The sequence below is a fragment of the Stegodyphus dumicola genome, chromosome 5 (assembly GCF_044657685.1).
Source record: "Stegodyphus dumicola isolate Sdum_Otavi_A_Nest chromosome 5, ASM4465768v1".
Taxonomy (NCBI): Eukaryota; Metazoa; Arthropoda; class Arachnida; order Araneae; family Eresidae; genus Stegodyphus; species Stegodyphus dumicola.
In genome coordinates this window covers 82,162,106-82,187,738 of record NC_140772.1, presented here as the reverse complement: position 1 = coordinate 82,187,738, position 25,633 = coordinate 82,162,106, and the positions used below count along the sequence as shown (strand labels likewise).

General features: G+C 31.0%; 1 protein-coding gene across 1 annotated transcript in view; it reads left to right on the top strand.

Moving 5' to 3' along the window:
* The window catches only part of LOC118200487 (Golgi-associated plant pathogenesis-related protein 1-like), a 96,715-nt gene extending 83,773 nt beyond the window's left edge, over positions 1–12,942 (top strand). Inside the window, exon 6 of the mRNA XM_035372441.2 lies at positions 1,818–12,942. Within this exon, the coding sequence (XP_035228332.1) occupies positions 1,818–1,996 (179 nt within the window). The 3' untranslated portion in view covers positions 1,997–12,942. The remainder of the gene's footprint in view (positions 1–1,817) is intronic.
* The last annotated feature ends 12,691 nt before the right edge of the window (positions 12,943–25,633 follow it).

Genomic DNA, 25,633 nt, shown 5'->3' with positions numbered 1-25,633 from the left:
AATTTTAAATACTAGAGCACGTGCATTTAACATTTAATAAATAAATTTAACATCTATATACAACAGAATTCGGAAATATGCAACCGACAAAAACCGGCAACGATGAAAAAACAAATGAAATGTAATAAATAAATATCTTTATTATATGCGGCTTAAGTGTCTGTCGCCGATAGTTTATTGGTTGCTTGCATAACTGTAATGGGGTGAAGTTGCCACGGCACAGGGTTGCCGTTTCAATTGAGACGTAGAGAATTTCCTGTAAAACTTGCCATTGCTATGACCATCAATAAGTCTCAGGGCCAAACGCTTAAGCGTGTTGACTTTTTTTTACCTGAGCCTGCATTTGGACACGGTCAACTTTATGTTGCCTGTTCAAGAGTTCGTGAAAGAACGGACGTAAAATTAAAAATAATGGATGGTCCTCTGCAAGGTGAGCTTAATGATGGAAAAATCTACACAAGAAGTGTTGTGTGCAAAGAGATCTTTGACATGTGAATTAACATTTTATTATTTAAATTACCTTTATTTATTGAGCTAGCGGTGGCTCTTAAGAAATGTACCGCCAGTGGTTTCCTTCATTGTACTCTACTTTAAGCAATTAAGCAAGTAGAAAGGGGAAACCCCGTGGGGCAGTAAGCAAAGGGGCGTCCTCGCCATCTGCCCTGGGTAATTCAGTTTGAATTAACATACACCTTTGCACAAATCATTTTAATTTCAATTTATAATATCTAGAACAGCGGTCATTTCGTATGACCGGCGGGCTTTTTCTAGTACAATATATACAAATACAGTCCACAAAACCTGCTATACCAGGTACAAAAGTCTTCTTTGCAAGGTACGAAAATAAAAACTTGGTTAAATATGAATTAATTAAAACTTGTTTAAATGCAGTAAATGAAAAAATATTATATAATATACACAAGCCCTACCATTTAGAATTGTGAAGAACAGTTCAAGAACAGCTCCTATATATACTATATCTGCTGGATGCGCAGTTCTGATGCGCTGGAGATCGCAGTATTCATTCATTGGACACCAAATTTTAATAATTTGCATATCTGGTCAAAACATTTAAGCATACGAAATTTCAAAGCAATCGGATGATTTCTTCTTGGTGCGTCGATTTTTTTTATTGATTATATTGTTATTTTTTTTATATTTTTCCTGAGTAAGTCTTTTTTAAAAACTTGTCAGGCATGAATATGGATATTTTGAAATCGCAACAGGAAATCTTCATATAAACGGAGCAAATTTTATTTATCTATTTTATTTTGCTAAACGTTTACTTCTTTCAGTACGAAACTGCATCATATTTCACTTCTCTCCATGTTCAGTTACAATTACTAGGTTACTTCATCCTAACTGTTCTTCGCTGCCGATCAGTCAACGTGCGTTAGATTACAGTATGCTAGGATCTTGAACTGCCGGATTTCTATACCTGAATTACTTATGACTTTTCCCTGCCTCAGATTTATCAAATACATTGATTTCAATGCGCCTTAGTATCGATCACATTGCGAGAACTTTTATAGCAATTCGTCTCAAAACTATGCAGCATCTTAAACGTGTGTCGCATGGAACCCACTTACTATGGTGCTGATGGATATCGATATATAGGAGATGCAGAAATAAAAATATTCTGGTATAAGATAATCTCCATTCCCTCCTCTAATATATATTAAGTTTCTGCAATTATGAAGAAAAACTTTGCAAAGAAAATCTACTCTTTCCTTTTGAAATGTCATGCATTACTGTGTTAACTACAGCCATTTGTTTGAAAAGTAAGAATAAGAAGTTGTTTTTCTTTTTTTCTTTAGGCCACTTTACTCAAATGGTTTGGCGAAGCAGCACCGATTTTGGTGTCGGGAAAGCTCGATCTCGATGTGGAAAAGTGATAGTAGTAGCTAACTACAAACCAGCTGGAAATGTTATTGGCGAGTTTCAGGACAATGTCTTTCCACCAATCAACGATATGGATATTCTCAACGAAATCTGATGAGCATTTCTTTCCAAGAATAGGTCATTGTGTACAAACATAACATTACTAATATTTGTGATATTTTCTTTACCTATGATAGGTCGAAGGTGCTGCTGAATATACTCTGATACTTTGTTTTTACTTTTAGTTACACAAAAATAAAAAAATGCTGTTAAAAAGATTATCTAAAAAGGGAAACATCTTTTATTTATTTAGAACATGAGTATTTATTTAGAACTTGCGCAACATTGATTGCATTTCCCTTTTGTGTAATGGTATACAGATCAAAATAACCTAAGAAGAAATATTTCAGTTATTGATGCAAATTTATTTGATAAAATATGTATGAGCTTCCAAGAAGCTTCTGCCACATTAGACAAAAAAGGTTTTTTCTGAAGAACAGCCTAACTTTTATACTAGATTAACAATCATTCTTTATTAGGTTAAAAATGAAAATAATTAAGATTAAAAATAATTATTCCCATAACTGTACTGTGTATTATAGCTTCTAGAACTTTGTTGACAATACTTGCTGTATACTGCTATCTATTACGGCAACGAACGAATATTCACTGACGTACCTAAAATTGTGCATGAAATCTTGTTCTCTCTCTCTCTTTTTTTAAGGGGAAAAAAAGAGCAGAAACAGAAATGATAAGGATTTACTCAAATTTTCCTTTAATAATTATTTTGATTTTTCAGAATGACTTCCAGGTTTTTGTAAGAAGTTTAGTTAATTTAATATAAAAGAATTAGAATAAACATAATGCATATACTCATATGCTAAAAATGATTTTTTTCATTCAATGATTATTTTTTCCAAGAACGATTTTCGAGTTTCTTTAAAGATAAAATAACTGAACTGGAAATAGTAACTTTGTCTGATCAATATGATGCATTCGTTGTCTTATAATCGATAACGTAAAGAAAAAAAGAGCCATTTGAAATTTTAAATTAAGATAAAATTTAACCTTAGCTTCGTTAAGAAACCGGAAATCTTTTCAGAATACAAGCATGGAATTAAAAAGAGTAAAGCGATTTATTTTTATTCTTAAATGGAATTAATATCAACGATATTAATTTTTCAATTGAATTTAAGAACAGAGAGCAAATTTTTAAAAGGTTAGAGAGTAAATGGAAATATTATTTTTAAATTTTATTTGCATTTACGTAAGATTTCAGTTGGGCAAAACTCAGTCTAATATGGATGTTGACTTCAATCCAAACCTGCAGCATTTTTAGGGCAAAACGTAATTTTTTGGTATGGAATATATTTTCTATGAAGCCAAAAATATTCTGTTGACAATTTTAAAATAATATTTTGAAACTGATTTGAATGATCTGATATTTAGTTAAAAATTTTTATTTTTATTATTTCGTATTCAGACCGTACTGTATTTAATTAGGATAAACGAATGTTTTTTAAAAATCTAGATCAAGATATTTCTGACGAATAAGCACTGCAACTGAAATTTAGCACCACATTTTCCCTTTTTCTTTCTTTCTTCTATTTTTTAAGAGATAGAAGAATGAAAAAATGTTACCATTATTATTTACATTTTAATATTATTCCTTTTTATAACTGATGCAAAAAAGAGAAATTTCAGAGCTTTGCTTTGTTGTAACATTAAATTTCGAAAGCTTTTAAGTTAATGTTTTGAGTGTGTAATTAAAAATAAAAAATATATTAAAACAGTAAAACTAAACATGTTTACAGATTCATAATAAATTCAGCTGACTAGAGAAAAATATTTGATTTTTTTTTAATTTGAATTTGACATATTGGAAAAAGTTTGCATCTGCAGAAAAACTTAAGTTAATTTTGTTAACGTATTTTATAAAATATATTAAGGTAATATTTTAACACATCATTAACATCTATTTGACAGCATTTTATTGTTTTTTAGAATTAAATTTTAATTACTTTATTGCTGTATTTAGGTTATATGAGAATATTCTAGCGTCTTACAAGGAAAGCTGCCTGACTTCCCATCGGCAATTGTCACGAAGCTTTCGAGGCAGATAAAATGTATCAGGAAGAGCGCAAACTGAAGCATTTCGCAGTTGCCGGAAGCCTCCGGAGCAGAGCCTATAAAGTAGCACTTGCGCCTAAAGTACGTACAGCGACAAACTGGCAAGCGTAATTTACCTGTACGTTACAACATTGTTGTGATAAGGCTCATTTATGGCAGCTGACATCCATATTGTACGGCAGAGACTGTTGTTTGAGTAGTGCGATATAGAGGAGCATCGTTGACCTACAGCAAAGTAGTATTTGGAAGTAATAAATATGTTGCATCATTATCCATATGGCTTGTAATCCTCATGATGTGGTAGAAATATAAGGAGAAGATGATGTAAAAGTACCTAACATACGACCCAGATTTAAAATAAGTTGATAAGTGCGTTGTATGAAAATTGTTTGCTCTGTCGGAGCGTCGGACCAAAAATAATCCTAAAGAGAAGGTGACAGAAAATACAAGATAACAACGAATACAGCGTGGAAATCTGTCAGGATTCTTGAGCCAGGTGGTACATTAGAACACAAAGTGGTATGAACTTGCTAGCATTTGTATATCAAATTCCAGAAGGAGCATAATATGGGACTCGCTGACGATAGAAAACCTGAAATTTCACAGATATTTAAGTTAAAAAACAAGAAAGGAAACAAAGAAAATTAGATACAAAAGTTTGCCAATTTGTTGCTGTAAATATCGCGGGCGTAATATCGTACTCATAGTTTTGGGAGATATCGGGCAATTGTCAAATGCTATACTTTGTCGCATATTGCTTTGTCCACATGCTTGTTCCCCCTCCGAAAGATTCGTGGCAATTCTCATCGGAAAGAGTCATACATTTTGTTGTTACTTACATTATGAAAATTATGATTTTTTCAGAATATTAATTTTTAATTCTATTTTTTCAGATTTAATGTTTGTAAAATAAAGTAAAAATGTTTGAGAACTAGTAAAGCATAGATAAATTTTTGTGTTGCAATTAAAAAAATCCCAATGTGATAATTTCCCGAATGTGTATTTCATTTCAAGAATTCATTGAAAGGGATTTGTTATGAAATACAAAACAGAAGGCGAGAAGAACAATATTTATTGCGAGAAACGGGACATTTGTGACTCATCAAATATTTTTCACTAAGAACAATCAGTTTCCTAATGTGTAACTGAATTATGTAAATATATGTATGCATGTGTGTATGTATCTGTATTATATTTGTATAAAAATTAATTACTCTGAATTGTACAACTGGAATGATTCTGCAAAGAACCGAATTTGGAAGAAGTTTATTCTTCGTAATCAAAGTATTTGTACTTTATTTACATGTAGAATATAAAAAGCTGTTGTACATATGAATGATGTAAAACGTAAAAGAGTATATTACGAATGAAGTTTAGAATGTATAGTGTTATTTATGTCAAACGTTTTATTATATTTACCAAGCTTACCATGTTTTTATTGATGTGAATTAAGTTTTTTATAACACAAGATTTACTCGGATGCGAAAGCAAATCGTTGGCAGCGTGAGGTAATCAAATGTTAAAAAAGAATTCTGTAACTTTTAAAAGGAAAATTTTAGCGCGAAAATTAGTTTTTGAAGATTGTTACAATTTTTTTAATTAAGAATTAAATTAAGCAAAATTAAGACATATAGTCATGGATGATGTGAGAAATTAAGTGTTTTCTAAAATAGATTTCAGCTTGAATAAGCATCAGGAATGACATAATGAAAATCATACGATTTTAAGTTCGAAACAGAATCTCCTGCTTCTGGTGCGAGAGTGAAAATGGTGTGAAATGACACATGTGCTTGCATAAAATTGTAGAAATTTCTAGTTAAATGATAGAAAACGAAGTCACTGGCGCCATTTGCTTATCCAAAGGTGAAGGAACAACAGCTATGAAAAAAATATTTCAAGAAATCTAGATAAAAAGGGATTAAAATTGGGATCACTAACCAGAAGCGAACCATGTTTATAGATGTGAAATGCTTCTAGAAAATCGAAGTCATCGCAGAAGACGTTTTAGGCTGAAGAGAATTGGAAAATACGGTTTGTTTGTCAGGACTGATATGTAATAGAGGATTTTTTCCCTGAATATTTTACACTTTCCAAAAATTATCACTTCTTATTTTGTCATTCCCATTTCCTCAGCTGAGGAAGTAGTGCAAATTTACTCAAGTTAAACTTATCCCTATTGTTCATTATTTGCTTTAACTTTTAGATTTAAACTTTCCAAAAAACAAATGAAATAAACTTGAATTAGAGAGTAATGTATATACACGTTGTCTTAATTGGCTTAATGATTCATAGAAACAAATTTCCCTCTGAAGAGGTGGGATTCGAATCTTGAATAAACTTATAGATGTCTATGTGTCCACTACATTATGTGTCGTTGTAGCCTCTCGATTTATTTAAATTAGGGGAAGACGCGTACAAGAACCTTGGATTATATCCTCTGAACTGCTCTTGACCAGACTTGGAATACGAATATTGGGCAAAAGCCTAATTTTTATCACTGATGTTCTAAGGTCTCTGAACATAACAATGCACTCCTGTGTTTTGATTTCAGAGCTTTGTCCGCTTAAGGACTCGAAGTAAGCAATAGCAAAACCAAAAATACGTGTGAAATATGTCTGAAACAGTGTTTTGAACTTGCTGTTACATATTTTGCAGTTTCTTAATGCTGCGTGTTTGCATAATATATATGTAACTGATGTATATATTAATAAAGTCCTCTTTTGATGTAAGAAAACTAAAAAGATAGTTAAAAGTATGTGCATTTTTATTGGAAATTAAGATGCCAAATAGTAAGCGATTAAAAGTTTATTATATACATAAACAAAGAGTGCACTTTCTGTAATATGAATTGGTTCTGAACTGGATATCGTATAGAAGTTATTTCTGAAAATCTTATACGTATGCTTTGCTAAAAGGTATATTTACCAAATTTGATTTAGCAACTAGAGTTAACAATTTTGAAAGTAAGTCCAAAAACAATTTAGAACTAAATAGTTAAATGAATAATTCTCACGCTACCAATTGTGCTTGAACATTTTAAATCTTCCAAAACTTTAAAGTAGCTTGCGAAATATAATTCAAATACCTCTTGCCTTTTGCAATTAGGTATGCATTCTTTCTCATTATAATTCTGAAAATATAACATCTCTTTCCGAAATTATCTTTCACATTTTGTAAATTTTCCTCTTCAAACTGAAACAAGCTAGATTAGCGTTTCTTGATGACTTTCGAGTTTATCCATTACAATATGCGTCTCTTTTACCACACACGTCTGCGATTATAAATACTAACCACGTTATGATAATAATCACATATATTTGTCATAACTTAATATTTAACGTAAAACAGATATTCACTTTTTAAACTGACGAATTTATTTGAAAATGCATCTATCATTTATTTGAAAATGCATCTTAAACTTTCTTGTGTGGAAATTAATGTCAGTTATATGTTGTATAATAACTGATTTCTTCAGCCAGTAATTCTTACAATGCCATTTATCTTTCTATATTTTATTGAATTTAACTCTGAAAAATATTTTTCTTTTGTAGATTTTTGTTTTCTTTAGCTTCCAAACTCAAAATGTTAAGTCGAAAACTGATCTTCGCATAGTTTAATAATCTTTGATGACACTGAAAAATTGATAGCCTGTTTAAATAGCCGTAGATACATTTTGAGATGATCCAAAGCTTTCTTATTCAGACTAGCTCTCTTGCTAACGTGGGCCTAGCCTTGTATATTCCTTTGCACGGACGTTATTAGGATCCAAGTAGGATCGTCTCATATAATAAAAATATTCACTAAGTTAATCAATCCTATTAAAGAAACCTTTTATGTTTTTATCTTTGTTCATCATTTGCATGCTTTCAAGAAAGTAAACAGACCTCTTTTCCTGCATATAGTCTTTCCATTATTTATTTAGCTTATTCTGAAGCATAAAATTTTATCTCTTTTATTTCTTTTCTGCTGTGTGTGCTTCAAACATCGATCTTAAAGTACTGGAACAAATATGAAGTGGATATAGCACAGATGCTGTTTTTCAATATTTTTAATGGAATGGTAAACACTTTTACTATAGCAATTTCAATCGAATGGCGAACACTTTTACTCTAGCTGCGCTATAACTACTTTTATATTAATATTTTGTACACAGCACCAGCCCGATTCAATGATATCTTTGATTTAACGTGGTTCATACAAACTTTGATTTAACTATTGGTTCATACAAAAATGTATAGAAGTAACAAATTACCCCTATTTTAGCTATAGATTACTTAACGACAGCGTTTCGTAAAAGTTAATATTTCCTAAAGCCACACATAGGTTTCAGATCGAGCTAAAGCAAGCAATAATACTTTTATTCATTCATTTATACTTTTGATATATTTTTAACTGCGATTCAAATGCGTGTGTACAATATTATGCATTTTTCAAGCAGAAGATTGTGATACGGAAGCTCTTGAAGAAATTAACGAATAAGCAGTGAATATGAATTTCTGCTGCTATGAAAGTGAAGATGAGGTGAAGGAAATAATTAAGAAAGTAATTGCTGACGAAGCAGCGCCCAAAAAATACCTCATAATATTTATTGCTGAGGAGATTTTTTAAAATTAATTCGTTGGTTTTCAAAAGATTAATAATGCATTAAAATTTAAAACAAATAAAAGTATATCAAATATTTTTTTAAAAGCAGTGTTTCTCATGCGCGTGTTTAAAACGTAAACGAGTTTATTAAGTTCAAAATAGCATTTTTTAATATCATGAGATTTTAAAGCTGAATTAAAACTACTCTCCTTTAATATGACTATAAACCCTTAATTAACAATAACTTTCACTAGTTCCTTCATAATTTCTATAACGGGATTGGAATGCACGCGAATTTATTGACTTTCAATGGATATGGCAAAACATAAAGGTAGTATATGCTAATATACAACTGCATAGTACTCTTTCTGAATTAGAAATGCATCCGAATTTTCCGAATTCATTCATTAATTCTGAATTCAAAACATTCCGCATTCTCAATTCAAAATTCATCCGCACAGACGGAGCTGTGCTTCACTTTTTTACCCTTAATCAAAGTTTAAAATATTATTATTCTTCAAATACAGCTCATAACACTAGATATGCACTTATGCACATAGTAGTCTTTTAAATCACCTTTCGGATAAACAATCTAATCATTTAAAGAAATTAATCGGAAAGGGTACCGTACTGATTTAACTTGTAAACTTTGGATCATATAAGAATGATTTAAAATTATGTAAATGAGAAAACATGTCTATTATAAGTGATTTCTTTCTCCTTTTAGAAACGCTAATCCAGCTTCTATTTTGAGTTCATAATTCAGTTTAATTGTACATTGTATGAAATATTATAAGAATATTTTCCTTCCTATTATGCTGCACAATCAGATCTTTTAAATTTGCATCATTGTGATAACAATTTCTATCTGAAACTTGTTTGTGATACAATCTGCAAAGCGTATCTATTTCAAAATGTTTCTATTAGAGAAATAGGTAGCTTGATAAATTTGCAGATACCTTTATTTCAACAAATTTTTCACGTGTGCAACATTGTTGTAAAAACCCGCTGCTTATATATGTGCTGGGATGTATAGTTTTAGGTTTTGCAAAATGGCAACATAGTGCTACTGTACTTTAGCGTCGAGCTTTAAAATTAGATAAGTAAGATATTAAAGGTGTAAATTATTTACTATATAGCAGTTCTCTCTATGTGTTATGAGAGTCAATGGTATAACTAGATAAAAGAATCATAGATTTTAGGGCTCAAACGTATGAGTAACTTGTTGTGCTACTAGAAAAACATTTTTATCCAGAAGTTTGGTGCAGATTGTTTTAAAAAAGCGGTCGTACAAAATAGTTTAATTATTTTTTTTTGGAAGCGAACTAGATTTTATAATAAATATAAATCAATTTCTATAAAATAAACTTCCAAACGTGGTTTGTAAACTCTTAGCGGGTTTTCTAAATTAAATTTATTTGAACTTTTAATGCCTTTCTTTCTGCTGCACCTGCAATTATATTTATTACCTTTATAAAGAAATTATGCAAGGAAATATGTTAACTATTCTCCACTTTTTATACTTTGAAGTAATACTGAGAAATATTGTCGAGGATTTCGTGGGTTAATGGTCACTGTTAACGCAGATATTCATTTAGACTCATTTGTGCATATGCACCTTGAGGTAATCTCTCAAAACTAGATGCATTTTATCTATCATCTAGAGAGCTGCTGATACATTTTGGGAAGTCTGATTGAAACAGGTCAGAGAGATAGCATCATAATTACTATTGAATTGATGCAAATGCTTTATAGGAGTTATTTGAAGGAAGAAAAGGAATAAAGTTTAGGTTCTAAGCCTTGAGAATATGTCTGATGTGACAGCAGGAATAGCTAGCTATTGCTGTATTTCAGAAGTGAAAAGAATTATACAAGACTGATATGGCATGTTTTTCTATCACAGATTAAGACCTTTTGGAAGAACAGATTTCGGAATTTAGCATACAGTATTCATATAGCATCCTTATTAACAAAAAAAAAAAAAAAAAACTCTACAATACCTCAGATTGCATCATGATTAGTCACCAGGTATGAGAATATTTGCAGAATAATGATAGCGTTAAAATCATCATAATACTCATAAGGTCTTCATACTGATCCTGAGATAGAAATTGGAGTGAAGTGTGCTATGTCATATTAGACATACCCATCTTTTCCGTGTGAACTGCGTAACAAGTGTGATGTTTGATTTCTGTAGCAACAATTACATTGCAGCCACGTTTGGCGATTTACCAAACACCAAAATATTTCCTCTTCTAAATCTCTGCTCTGGTTCTCACATATTTGTACTGACAGTAAGCTTATAATAATTGACATTATCCTTATTTTCAATCATATGTTTGCGCCATTTAAGCAAAACACAGCAACCATTGTCTCCCCATGTACTTTTTAAGAATATCAATGGTTCATCGCAGATGCTCTTAATTGAAAAGATTATGTTTCTTCCTGTAACCAGTTTCTAAAATTATGCACTTCGCCCGGACCATCATTCATTCATTCTCAAACCACATAAAATCTTTTCTTAGAATGCGCACGTTAAGTGACATCTAATTGAAAATGTACTATCTTTAAGTGGCAGCAATTTTATATCATCTGGTAAGACATGGCAGATTGTAAAGCCAGCAGCGACCATTCTACGGAGTTTTCGACGATAAAATAATTTTAAATGCTTGAAATGCCGTTATAGATTTTTATGCGAAAACGAACGGAAAGCAAGGTCATTACTGTGTCTGCGTTCAACTTCTTAATTTCTGCGTAGAAGAATGCCTTAAGTTGCTCCTACAGGTCTGTTACTTCCGTTCTGCGGTCACGAAATACAGTGTAGCTTGAATTTCTTTTTGCATGATTTGACTTGGGTTCTATCGCAGATAAACGGGCTGGCTGAATGGACGTTTTCGTGATTTTCCCCATGTATAACGTGAATACGAGCTAGTTTCCCTTATAAAGTCCTCCGCGGAGGCTCCCTTAGGCAGACTGTCCTAGCTTGTTTTGGCATTATCAAGTAACCAAAATCAAACCATTCTTTTTGTATGGACAACTGCTATGTTTTTATGCCATGCTTTGCATTTCACACTTGGGGGTCGTAAATCATAGGTCATAACTAACATATGATTCCCACCAAGGGCGAAACAATTTAATTTCCATTGATCTTTCTTAATTAATACATCGATACTATCAAGATGGTTTTGTATACAACTAATTGATGGCAAGCTTGAGAGAGATTCATGAAATATATCCTTTCTACCCGTATTAAACTTTTCTAATCACTTGAACACACTAAAGTATCATTAGATGAATTTCAGGGGATTGCGTACCCATAATTTGCAAAAATTTAACAACTTTTTGCTGCTTGAAGGTGGAGTATTTAGATAAATGACTCTATACATTTATGCTTTTATAATGCTGAATAACCGGGGGAAAGGCTTCTCGTTTCAGTTATAAATCTGCCACAGTTCTGCTAGCTTACGTAACCAGAGGATTTATCTTACTTTTTAATTCATCTGTATACTCTAAAATTATAGCATTAAGTACAGAAGAAAACTCTAACAGTCAGTACGTAGCATGAATTTCCGAGTATTCTGTGTGTATAGGATATATAATTTCAAAAAGATTTTCTCAAAAGTATTAAACACAGGGAAGACTGCAGCACACAATATTTTTCGGTTAACCCGATATTAAATATAGTCATTTTTCGTCAAATATTTTTTCCAAAATTCCTGTGTTTATTGTTTTATATTTATAAGAAAGAAGATTAAATTAACCAGAAATTTTCTAGATATTGCACCTTATCAAACGTAAATAGTTCAAGAGGCATTTCTTTGATAAAAATATTGGTCATAAAAGCATAAAGTCTATGATCTTACTATCATTACATTTATTAATAACTTTGATACATAAATATTAATTCTAAATAAACTCCATATTTTAAGTTCGAAATAAACTGAGGAGCATTTTTGCCACTTTTTCTGCTTCTTCATCGCAAATTCACGAATTTTGACAAGATTTTGGAGCCTTTTTGAAATAATTTTAACTTTTAAGACGTTTCAGGTGAGCTTTTGTCATTTCATTCAATAATTAAACAGTTGATTTATATTTAAAAACATTTTTCTATTCAACTTGCATTCTGTGATAAATAAAAATGTGTCTATTTTGACTTCATTTTCACCTATTTCACTTATATCATATTGCCCGCGGTATATGCATTATTTTTTTCATATATATATATATATATTGTATATTGTAAATTACTGTTGAATATTGAATAATTTTTCAGTATTGCTCAAATCATTTTCATAGCTGCATCATGATTTTTTCATGTTTTATATGATTAATAAAACACATAAACGCCGTCAATTACTTGAGTTTTGTGTTATTTACTTAAAATATTTACATCGCTCTGAAGAAGCCGATCTCAATTATTTTACTTTGAAGGAACTCTTCAAATAATGTATTTGGAGACAGGTAACTGCTTGTGCCTGTGTAAATGACACATTAGCTTGAGGAAGTAAATTCCGGTGATTATGAATAAAGCTCTTTTGAGAGCAGAATTTTTCTCAGTGAATCGACTTTATTTGGAGGGTTTATTGCACAAGTTTATTTGGTGGTTTCTTCCCTTCCCACATTCATAGAGGACATCAGCTGATCGTAGTGTAATAAACTTCAGTATTTATTATTGAAATTTTTTTCTTGACTTTCTTTTAACTTTTTTTTAAAAATCTCTTTAAATCTTCTTTAAATCTTTTAAATCTCTTGCGAATACTCGCTCAGGCGTGAAGAGGAACATCACCAGGGGAAGGGTGTAAAAGACCCTTTTATTTAACACGAACTGTTTAACAGAAGGCACGGACTTACGTGCGTATAAAACAGTACCGACCACTTGCGATGAGAACTTAAAAGTTACTTTAACAATTAATTTAAAGGTAAGGATAAACCTTTTCGTTCCAATAGTTAAGATACTCTCGTTCACTCTACTTAATTTACATCCTCTTGAGGAAATACGAGGAAAATAAGAGAATTCAGGAAAGGCTCACAAATTAAAATAACTATTAGTAAAACTAAACAGGACCCTACCAAGTTACCTCATTATAAGTTGTGGTTGATTTGTAAGCACAAGTTGCACGTTTTGTGTTCAAGTTCTAATTTAATAAAATATTTGCAAACCTTCTTAAGACTCTGTAGCTCATACTAGACACAGCGATAATTCAAGTATGTTAGGAGTTTCATACCAGTCTATGCTATCGAACTCTATACATTGTTTGAATGTTTTCTTGATCCTGTAATTTTTTTTATTAAATTCCAAAATATCTAAGTTGTTTGCTATTTTTATAACAGCAGTTTCCTTTTTAAAATATAGAGAATTTATAGATTAACTAATTATGATTACATTCAAGTTTTTGAAGAATTAAAGACAGGAGAGATTAAAACATTATTTTTTTTCATTCGCATTTTTGTAATAATTATGTTCTTTGAATGCAAAACTTTTCTAGTGACGGAGGGAATTTTTTAACGTAAAAATATTTAAAGCCCATTAAGAATAAATTTACCGTCAAATTATAGCACATGAAATTTCTATTCGGGAAAACATTTACATCAAATGCTTAAAAATACAGAAATTTTTAGCAGAACTAGATCATATAGCTACTATTTCTACTGAATTGAAAATTCAAGTAATCTCTCCACTATGTTTTTTTCTTCTGGGTTTTGTCAACTAAGTTCCCTTAAGAAGTATGAAAAACAATTGAGCCACCCGTTAGCGGACATACATGGGACCAAGCATTTACGTCATTTTAAGACAGGTTTTATTAAAGGGTGATGCATTAATTCATTGTATTCGAGACTCCTGAGATCCAAAAATTGGGCATTAACGGAGAGTGTCTGTGCAAGGAGATTCGAGATTAGACTTTCGTTTTGTGAAGACTGAGCTTAAAAAAAAAAAAAAAAAAAAAAAAAAAAAAAACTTAAACATTTTTTTTAATCACTGATTATTATTATTATTGGAAATATGCATATCGGAAACCTTTCTTTGAATACGACATCCAAACATTAAAAGATATGGGCCATAGGCATTAATATTTAATACGTAAGGTCACTTTAATTTCAAATATGAAAAGTAATAATACGTATAGAAACGTACATATAGAACATATATATAAAAACGAAATCAAATTACCTTCTTTAGTAACATATACAGTCAAATCTTCGTTACAGACACTTCATTTTAACAGATATTTGTCATTAATGGTCAGTTCCTGAATATCCGGACCTATGAAGCAGGATAACAATGCGCTTCCATTTAGTAAGAAGTTTGCCAAAATGAACTAAAATCTTGGTTCCGTTAGTATTCGTTAAGGAAAAATTCGACTCTGCGCTGAGCTTTATTTTTTAATTCCTTGTACGAAGAAGAGAAAATACTGAATCGCGAAAAATTTCGGGTATCCTATTTCATCGGAAATATCCATTTTGATCATTTCCGAATCCATCGGACGATTATTTTGCGTAATGTCTGTACGTACGGACAGAATAAAGCACTCTGTTTATCCAAAAGAATTGCAAAATGGACTTTTTTCGTGACGTCTGTACGTATGTATGTATCACGCATTGCTATAATATCTAGTTATCTGCTATAACATCTAGCTATAACAACTTCCGTTTTTATTGCAATCGATAGTACCGAACGTACTGCTATATACACATTCCCTTATCCGGCTTCTATTTTCTCGACCTTTGGCCATAATCATATACTTCCAATTACAGAAGTGTTTTAATTGAAGAAGATATTAATGATTTGTCAATATCAAATTAAAAAAACAATAATTTTGGTATCCACATTAGATTTTTTTTAATAATGTAATAAAGCTAAGAGTTCAGTCATTAAACATGTTTTTTTTTTTTTTTTAAAGCCTTTTTTTTTTGCCGGAACAAGGATGGATGCGGCAGTTTAAAAGTGGTTACGATTCTATTACAGTGTCAGTCCTAACGGTATAATCTTAAAGAGTCATGACTGAATCAAGGTTTTACCCCTTCTCAATGCGCATATTTCTTAATTATAAGTTCTGTCTATGATACAGCAACGTTGATTGCATGCCGATATTGATTGTGTGCAAAGTTGATCGTGCATGCCTACGATCCCTGCAGTATATTCTTCAAAGAATGAGGCAGGAGTTCACAATTTAGTTAGTGTATGCCTGTGACGAATCTGTGGAAGTTATAAATGTGCATTTTATTTCTCTTATTTATTATCAATATCAAAAATTCGTTTTTATCATGACGATGGTATGCATGTCACTAATTTTCAGGGGTATGCTAGTATAGATCCTCTGCCGGGATTGATTCTATGTCATGTAGATGCTGTGCGATGTTGATCTTCTACCTCGTTGACTCCACACGGTATAGACAAAGATTCTTTAGTATAGATTTTATGAATATAAGCAATTACGTGCTCTTCTTACAGCTTATGTTCATTTGAATGCAATCCTTGTAAAAGTATATACGATATTTTCGAGCCTAACGTATTGATGTTACAAATTATAGCTTAAGCTCAAGAAGCAAATCAATTGCTACATTATTTGAAATACAAGTTTGAATTAAGTCTTTAACATACTCAATACAAATGTACTTTTAAAGGACTTTCGATGCTCGAAGTTTATAACTAATTTGAACGCAGATTAATTCTTGAAAATAAAAGCAAACTGTAAAAATATTTAAAATACTGCATAAAAACATAAAATAATTTTTCTCTTAAAACAAATATGCGTAAAATTTCTTTTAAAATAAATTCTGTTCGATTAAAAACCATTTCATAAAACATAACCTTGTTTTACTCGTCTACAATTTTCCCATTTCGATAACAGATGGCAGCACAGGACGACAAAAAACAGGATTTGCTGTCGCATCACTTGCCATTGGCAAGTTCCCATATTCCTAAGCAAAACTCTGATTTTTTTCCACGTAATCTTTTCTTAAATCTCTTAGTGTTGATGAGAATAATCAGATCTTTACAAAATTAAATCTGAAACATTTATACAGGTTTCTCTCGTTTTTTAGAAGTAAAATTTCTTGAGAAATCTACCTATTAATTTAAAAATAAAACAACAAAAATCAGCGTTATATTTGCAAATTTTCACAGGACTAATTTCGATGGTTTTACTCAACCATCATCGGAACAATCTAACTATGCCGAAAAGAATAAAGTAAAGACGCATATTACAGAAAAAGAAGTGCGATTTTTTTAAACATTTTCAAGTCTTCAGTATATAATCATATCAAATGATATCGAATACTACTTAAAACCTAATTTGTTCACTTTAAGTATTTGTTTCTATCTTTTTCCTTTTCATAAATTGTGAAATTTATATTCTTGTACATCTCCAAAATTTATTTCATTAATAAATATCATGTACTTTTAATGTTCAATTACACAGTTGCGTGAGTGGTAAACTAGGGAGCGTGAAAGAATTACTTAGTACTTGGAATTTTTCTAGAAGTACAGTATTGCAGCATTTAAAAATATCTTATGTGGATGCCGCATGACTTCCATATACGGCCTATTAAATTATACAAATTTTTTGATGCACTTCATTTAAACGTATTTCCTCGAATTTCATTAGAGATACTCATTCAATCAATTCAGTTCTCACTTCGCAAGCACGGCAAAAGTACATTAAAGTTCAAAACATCTTCATTAAATTTGTAAAATACAGAAAAACCTAAAACACAAATGCAGTTAGAAACAGTTAAAAAATTTTACAGTTAAAATCAAAGTTTTTACGCCAAAATAAGCAATTCGACCAGCGGCCAGAAAGACAAAATTTTCGGCGCACAAAATTGAAAGTTAAATTTTGGCCCCATTGGCCAAAAAGACACTGAACTTAGCGCATAACTGACTTAATTCACTATTCTACTAAAGGCTTCAAACAAAAACAACAACTGTCTTGTTCAAATTAGTGTCACTTTTAAATTGTTGTTAATTGTACAACTATTGCATGCACATTAACTAAAGTCATAAAAATTTTGATCAGAGCATAAGAACAGTATAATTCAATTACTTTTAAAGCAAAAAATGCACAATATACCAACGTAACACATAACACAACAGTATCCACCAAGAATATCACAATATTAAAAAAAAATTAATGAATCAAATTATACTGTTTAATAAAATTAATTAATTAATTAAATTAACCAAAATTGCTTTGTTTTCAAAAAGAAGATTGAAACATAGTTTTAATTACTAATTTGAACGCGTAGTTATTTCTGAGATTGCATGTAACTCAGAAATTTAGACATTAAAACGCTACTAAATAATGCATAAAATATTACATTTTTCGAAAAGTTAATCATTAAGTTGTTGAATTCTTTAATTTTAGGAGATTAGTTAGTTAAATAATTTGAGTTTTTGCTTTACTTAGTGTCATGTAGGATGCAAGAAATTTCGAATTTTAATGGCTGCCTTCGGAGATCATATTATAAAGTGAAACAATTTATGTTGATAATTGGCGACACACTCTCAAACTCCTCTTTAATAATCTCTTAATAGAGAAAATTAAATTGGCAAGAAATAAAATTACTAAACTTTCAATGGAATTCTACTGTTATTTTAATATTATCACAAACCCTCCCTTTTTAACAATGTTTATGATATAGTTAGAATTATTTTTCACAGGTAAATAAATTAATGATTCTGTTTCAAAGAATGTAAAATAAATTAATGTATAAATATCCTTTATAGTTTATGCATATACTTTAAATGAATTTAAACCTGAATATAAAAGTAATTTCACTGTTATAATTTTATTCATACTAAACGTCAGCTGCCACTTATGGAACAATATGCTAGTTGCGAAAAGAAACTCTATGTAGGTACAAAGCACTTTTAGAAAGGATATCTTTTGCCATCTAGATAAAGCAAACGTAAAGCAGTCTAGCAAAATATAAGACATATCCAATCCTCCACTGAAAGAAAGTGTATATTCTCTCACCAAAATTTCAAATTGTAAGTCACGTCTTGTAGAAAATCTTTACACTTAGAAAGGAAAAGAATAACATACGAGAGTCTCGAACAGTGCATGTGTCACTTGAATAAATATAGCTGCAAAGGGAACAAAATTCCATTTGTGACAACCTGTGGCTGAGTGGGAAGAAGCAAATAGAAAAGCAGAGAGAATTTATGACAGAGCAAGAAAGAAATCTTCCACATGTGGTAATCGATCAAGATCAAATGCATAATTCAAGGCTCCGTGTTAAAGAAGTAACGCAAGAAATTCTTTATGCCAATTCCATGATCTTTTAAAATGCTTGCTACATAACAATGAAATTTCATCTCAGAGTTTTCTTTCAGACTTTCTCAGAGTTTTCTTTCAGACAGTTTCTTTTCTCAGAGTTTCACACATAATAGAAAAAGAGTCGTTTATTAATTACGATTTTAAAAATACTTCTGAATCATGTAGTAAGTAAATAAGCAACAGAAGTAACCAAAATATTTTCAACTTCCTTCGCTTCTTTTTTGATACAAGAATACTTAAAGTATATATGGTGTAATTTTATTTATTTATTTTTTAAATTTTAGAAACAGTAAAGATACTGAACAATGGTAGTTCGATCCGGAGTTATATTTCCGGAGAACGGGTTGGCTGCATAGGAGCTTTTGTGGTTTTTCCCATGTGGAAACGTGTATACGAGCCAGTTTTCCTTAGAAAATCTTCTACGAAGGCTTTCAGCTTTTAACTTAGAAACATCATCATATTCTTTATCCACATGTATCTAAGTATTCCTCATAACTTTCTAAGTATATTCGCACTGGTAAAATTCTTTTGAAGATGGTGATAAACTTAAAAATGTCTCTCTTCAGTACTCACTTATGGTTTATTACCTTTTTCTAATGTTGAGCATTAAAATGTCTTTTAATCGAACTTCAAGAATTACATTTCACATATATTGAAATAAGGGGGTTAAATTCTGTCAGTGAAGTTTGAGTCAGATCCACTTCGTTTTACAAAATAATTATTGTCGCCAAGCTGAAGAACTAGATCTGAATAAATCTCTCAGTCCACTACTTCTTGTCATTTACATGAACTATTTTGATATCAAAATATTTGAAAATCTATTATTTCCGCTCTCGATTTGCTACGTTGAGGGCACTTTCACACTGTTTAATGGTAATAAAACAGATTTAACTAAGATTTTATCTTTTTTTCATTCAATTCATCCATCCATCCAATTAACTTTTGAAGCTGAATCTGATAATTCATTTATTTTCCATGACATTCTAATTATTTTTGAATTTTCGATAATCTGTGAATTTAATTACAATACTATAAATTATACTATTATTTTAAATACTATTATTTTAATTACAATACCGTAAACCTTTTTTGTTTATTAACCTGATTATGCTACATTCTGTCCCCCTGCTCAACAAAACAAAACAAAACAAACAAACAAACAAAAAAGAGACTTCATTTTTTTGTTTACTTTTATGTATGTCGAGCTGTCAGGTGTATTTTTCAGAATCTTTGCTTTTTAATGCGCTCAATTCCTTAAAATCCGTTTCTCATCAGCTTAGTTATTTGAACAGAGGATTTTCTCTCACGGTTATTGATACAGCTTTAAAAAATGTTTCGTCTTTCAGCCAAAGAAGGCATATTCCTTTGTTAATATCAACAAAGGAATCATCCTTCCCCCTTGCTATAAGTTACAATTGCTCGGATTCTCCATGAGTTCAGCTTTCAGGTCAGGTTTGCAACTATCAGTCATAATTCGTTGGTAGATTTTTAATGATTATTTGTTAGGAAATTTAATTGTTGGGGAATTTAATGCTTATCCTGACAGTGTGGTTTATCACATATCGCCAAACTAAAGCAAGAATTGTTGTTATAATAACAGGGGTTGGATTTTAATGACCTAAAAGTCCACCAAAAATGGCCTTTAAGATGAAAAAAATGTCTTCAAAAATAAAAACGTCCACCTAAAATAAAATATAAGAATAGAAAGAAAAAGGCACCATTGACGAACATTGATAAATGGACTAAAATTCACACAATTACGCATACCTGTTATGTGCATTTTATTTTCTCCGAATTTTCAACTTTGCACAAATATATTACAGTTCTACTGAATCACTAAGTGTTTCAATTGAAAGATCTGTTGTCGAAACAGTGGCGAATTCAACAAACGCAATATTTGAAACTTTGCCTTTGGCCTTTTTCTATTTTTCTCGAGTAAGAATTTAATAGGCGAAATTAAGATCCTAAAATTGGATCTAATCTACGCAAGATTTCCTTCAATTTTGTCTGTGGAGAAAACATTCTGTGCAATTTGAATAAAAGCTGACTTCACGGTTTGAAAATTTCCCTGTGGTACATGCAAATTTGAACTATGCTCCCGAACGTATTGTAACAGACTTCGGAATCAAAGCTAGATTAAAAGCTTGAGATTTGAAACACTGTACAGGAAATGATGCTTTTAAGAACATTTTCTTTACGTTAGGTACGAGCTTGTGAGTATCGAGGTAATTTCTATGGATCTCTTCGGCGAGACAAAGCAACGCGTGAGCAAGACAAGTGACATTCAGCTTAAGATAAAATCCCTTTATTAATTATTCTGCTTTACTATGTATGGCGCAGCATCACTTAAAAAAGCAACACGTTATTGAGTTATCCAATTTTGCCATAAAATACTTAGTGACTTTTTAAACAACGAAGAAATTGGAGTGCGTTTCATTTTCTCCAGTTCGTAGATATTAAGTATAAATACTTTCCCAACCGCACCTGGATCGAGAGTGCATACGTGATGCCGTGATGCATACGTGATAATCATCAGCATTATTCATTTTATCAGTAGAAAAAAATATGCTTTTCTCTTTTCCTAATTCCCGCCCCCAGCAGTTTCCTTAATTAAGGGTCCCTAATTTTCCCCATTGCTTCCGAAAAACAACTGCCTATATAATTTTTCCGCAGCGTAGATTCGTCAGGTACCATTTGGCCTATATATTTTCCTAAAAACTGTCAGAATCCAGACTTATTCAGTTTTCTTATAAGGAAGCTAATGGCCATCAGATTCTCAATAACGTAATCCTCCACCCGAGCATCGGCACCTGGACGCCCGAATTTTGAATTTCGAATTTGGTTTATTATCTGTTTCATACTTTATAAACTTTTAATGGGTTTTGTAATTAATAAACTCAGCGATTTTATATCCAGTGCGCGAGACTGTCTATTGGAAATTCTAAAGATATGCTATTTTTAAACATTTTATTGTGTGTTTCAAATTTTGTAAATATTTAACAAATTTTTGATTAATAAATTCAAGGATTTCAAAGCGAACAACGTCAACAATGTATGGTAAAAACTTTTTTATCTCTAGTGCGCGAGACTATCTATCGGAAATTCTAAAGATGGAGGAACATTAGCCAAACGCGTTATGTGTATGTAAATGAAAAAAACACCGCTTTGGGCATATTATAAAATCTGAAAGCTTTCAGATTTCTTCTTTATCTTCCGGTTAAGGTTTTTATGCCTTTAGTTAATCTGCATGCAATAGTTGTAGAATTATTAACAATTTAAAAGTTGTTTATGTGCAGCTAAGCCTAAATTTTGTTTTACTATGCCAGCCGTATTTGTTAACATTTGAAACTTAGCAGAATAGTGAATTAAGTCCTTCTGGACCTCTAGTGTCTATTTGCCGAGTGGGGCCAAAAGGAAACTTAGTTTTGTGCACCGAAAAAAATCTGCCTTCTTGCCTGCTGGCCGAATTGACTGTTTTTGCCTAGAAATGTAAAAATTGTTTTAACTGTATTTGATGTTTTATGTTTTTCTATATCTTTCACTTTTTAATGAAACTATTTTGAGTTTTTTATGTATTTTTGCCTTGCCGCGAAGTCAGAACTGAATTAACTGAATGCAGAATATATCTCTAATAAAATTCGAGGAAATATAAGTTTAAATGAAATGCAGGAAAAATGCGTACAGTCTAATAATTCGTACAAGTCATGTGGTATACACATCAGCTTTTTTTCTTTTGCTTTTCCACCTTGTTTACAACATAATGAGAGTAAAAATGGCTGAAATATTCAAAACGTTTATTCTACAAATAATTTAATATCAAAATTACTTAATTACGCTTAGGATATTTTCTTAAAGCGCATATTGTTAATACTCTGATGTAAGAATGCTTTTTTAAACTCAGGCATTTTGGTTTTAACATTTAAATGATGTGAAAAGTGTTCTAAAACCCTAGTATAAAGTTGCACTTAAAGAATTTTGAAAAATAAATGCTAAAGACTGACATCGGGATAAAATATGCATGTAAGCTATGAACGTTTTTTGTATTTTCAAATAGATAATATATTCTGTCCCACACAAATTTAGGCATAAATGTTATTTTATGGTGCTTATGTTACGTTAATCGATTAAGGCAAAGCAACTCGAGGACTTATATACCTAATAGGGAAGGATGTCTTCATGAAGATTTTCTAAGGGAAACTGGTTTCATATCCCTGTTGCACATAAAGAAATGCTTTACTTTGTAAATTCTGAAAGTGCTTACTAAATTATTACTCGCCATTATTTTGACCTGATTGGTTTACTTCAAATTGTTAGTAATGTCAATAAACGAATAAAAAATTGTAAATTATTCACAAAATGTTCTTGATTTTTTAAAATATAGTTTTCCGAAACTATTTGGAATTTTTATGAAACTGTTTGGAATTTTGGTTTATAATTAAATCATTTCATATCAAGGAAACTAATAGATTATCTCACCTTTTTCTTTTTCGCTACGAACAGCTGATCTGTGGCATAAAATTCTTGATAAATAATTTTTATAACTGAGTAAAATTAATTCCGATTAAATTCACTTGATAAAAATATGTTAAAACACGTAAAATAATATTTTTTTTTTTTTTTTGACTCAGTGTTAACGTAAACTTGAGAAGTCTTTGACAGGAAATTGAATAAAAGGAGTTTACTAATATTTTATCTTAGGAAAAACAATTTAATTTTAAACTGCAGTTGAGTTTGTGTGCCATGAAAATAATTTTATGTTCCTAAAGTAGAAATAATTCCGGAAAACTGTTTGATAACCTTTTTATTGAAATTTACATAAGCTCACGTATTTAATACTGAGATATGCTGTTTGTTTTATAAAGGAATCTAAAAACAGTAATGTTGTCGCGAATTCGCATGTTCACGTCAGCAAGCCAAACCTATGAAAGAAAAAAATAGCTTTTCTGATGGAAGTGATCCATATGGAAAAACAGTTATGAAATTATAGTACTTAAGCTGCTCTCATTATTATCATTACTTTCCGTTGCTGAGTACTTTTGTAGTAATAGTTAAAAGTTACAAACAAATTGATTTTACTAATTAATGCAACGAATGAGAATTTGGCAATAAAAGCAATTAATCAGAATATACTGCAGATTGCTACTGAGCAACTTTTGACTGAAATTAAAAATAATGTATCGAGTCATCTGAGCTGCAAAACTGACCACGGAATTTAAACCGCAAAAATTACCTAAAGAAGAGCAATCAAGGTCCAGTTAAATCATCACTTTCGACGGTGGTAAGAAGGAAAAAAGTGGCGAATGGGCCAATTTGTACAAGAGATCGTGTTTCAACCTTTTGTTTCAAAAGAAGACCTTCGCTACTTCCTGCTTGATATAAGCACAGTAACAATTTCCCCTGCCACTTCCCCAACTTCTTTCCATTTATTAAGTTACAGCGTCTGTGTTCTTGATGCGAATTAAATTGGTTGCAACAAGGGGAAGGTAGAATTTTAGCATACAATGACAGACAGGCGTTGCTAGAACCAGATAAACGTGTATAAGAAGTAGAGTAAACAATTATAAATTTTCAGAAATATATCCTTGCTCGTATTTGGTAAGAGAACAAAAATAGGAAGAGATATAAGAATTTAATTTCCCATCATGTCGTCTTTTGTGACAGGCGAGTTACGTAAATAGTGGCTCATGTATTAGATATCAAAAGAAACTAACGTCAAACGTCGATGTCAAAAGAAACAGTTTGCTTACACGGTGCTGGAAGTAATATGGCTGAAGCATTCGAAATTTTCTTTCTGAGAATTATTTATTAGGTAAATTACGTAATTGCATTCAGGCGAGAATATTTTATTAAAATATTCAATTAATAATTATTAATTAATATATACTATTAATAATTACTATTCATAATTATTAATTATTCATTGTTAATACAATGTGCATATGTAATACAACAGATATAATACAATGTGTTATAAATGCAGATTCTTCATTATTTAATTTCTTTAAATATAATACAGGTGGCATAACATTTGGTGGCAACAATTTAAAAGTGATTCGCCATTTATAGTGAATCAACGCAAAATGCCAAAATGAAATTAATAGTCCTTCTGGACAAATTGTCCTTTTGGGCTAAAAAAAAAGTCACAAAATCTTTAAAGCAGCATATTTTAGAATCATTTCCCTATAGAATGTTAAGTATCGCTATACATTTTTTACATTATTTTGCTGTATTAGCTATATTTTCTTTGTATTTTCTTTAAAAATAAAGCATAGTGATAACGTCTGGTGGCAGCATCTTTTTATTTGAGAAGTGATTCGGCGAAAATTGAGGATTGAGGCTAATACATTTGATTGTTTGAAAATGAGAACTTGTCTTCATAATGAGCTTATTTGCGCTACAGTTAGGCTGGCAAACATTTTTTTTGCCATTGAAAGCCTTATTTTCAACACGAAATGCACAACCTAACAAGTAGTAAGCACAATGCCGTGAAATTACAGCAGCACTTGGCTCCAGTTCGTAATTGATAATAATTGAATTAACCTAAATTTATGTTTTTAAATAATTTATTTGGTTAATTAATAACAGAAATACTGAATTTTTTTACGCTTTGAAGGACGACAAAACACTGCTGTGTGGAAGGTAAGAGTATTTTCATTCAGGAGTGACAACACGATTATTTTAAATACCTCAGTATATTTATTAAATTTGAAAGATGGGTAGCACACTTCTTTTATATAGCCGAGTTTTCTGATTAAATT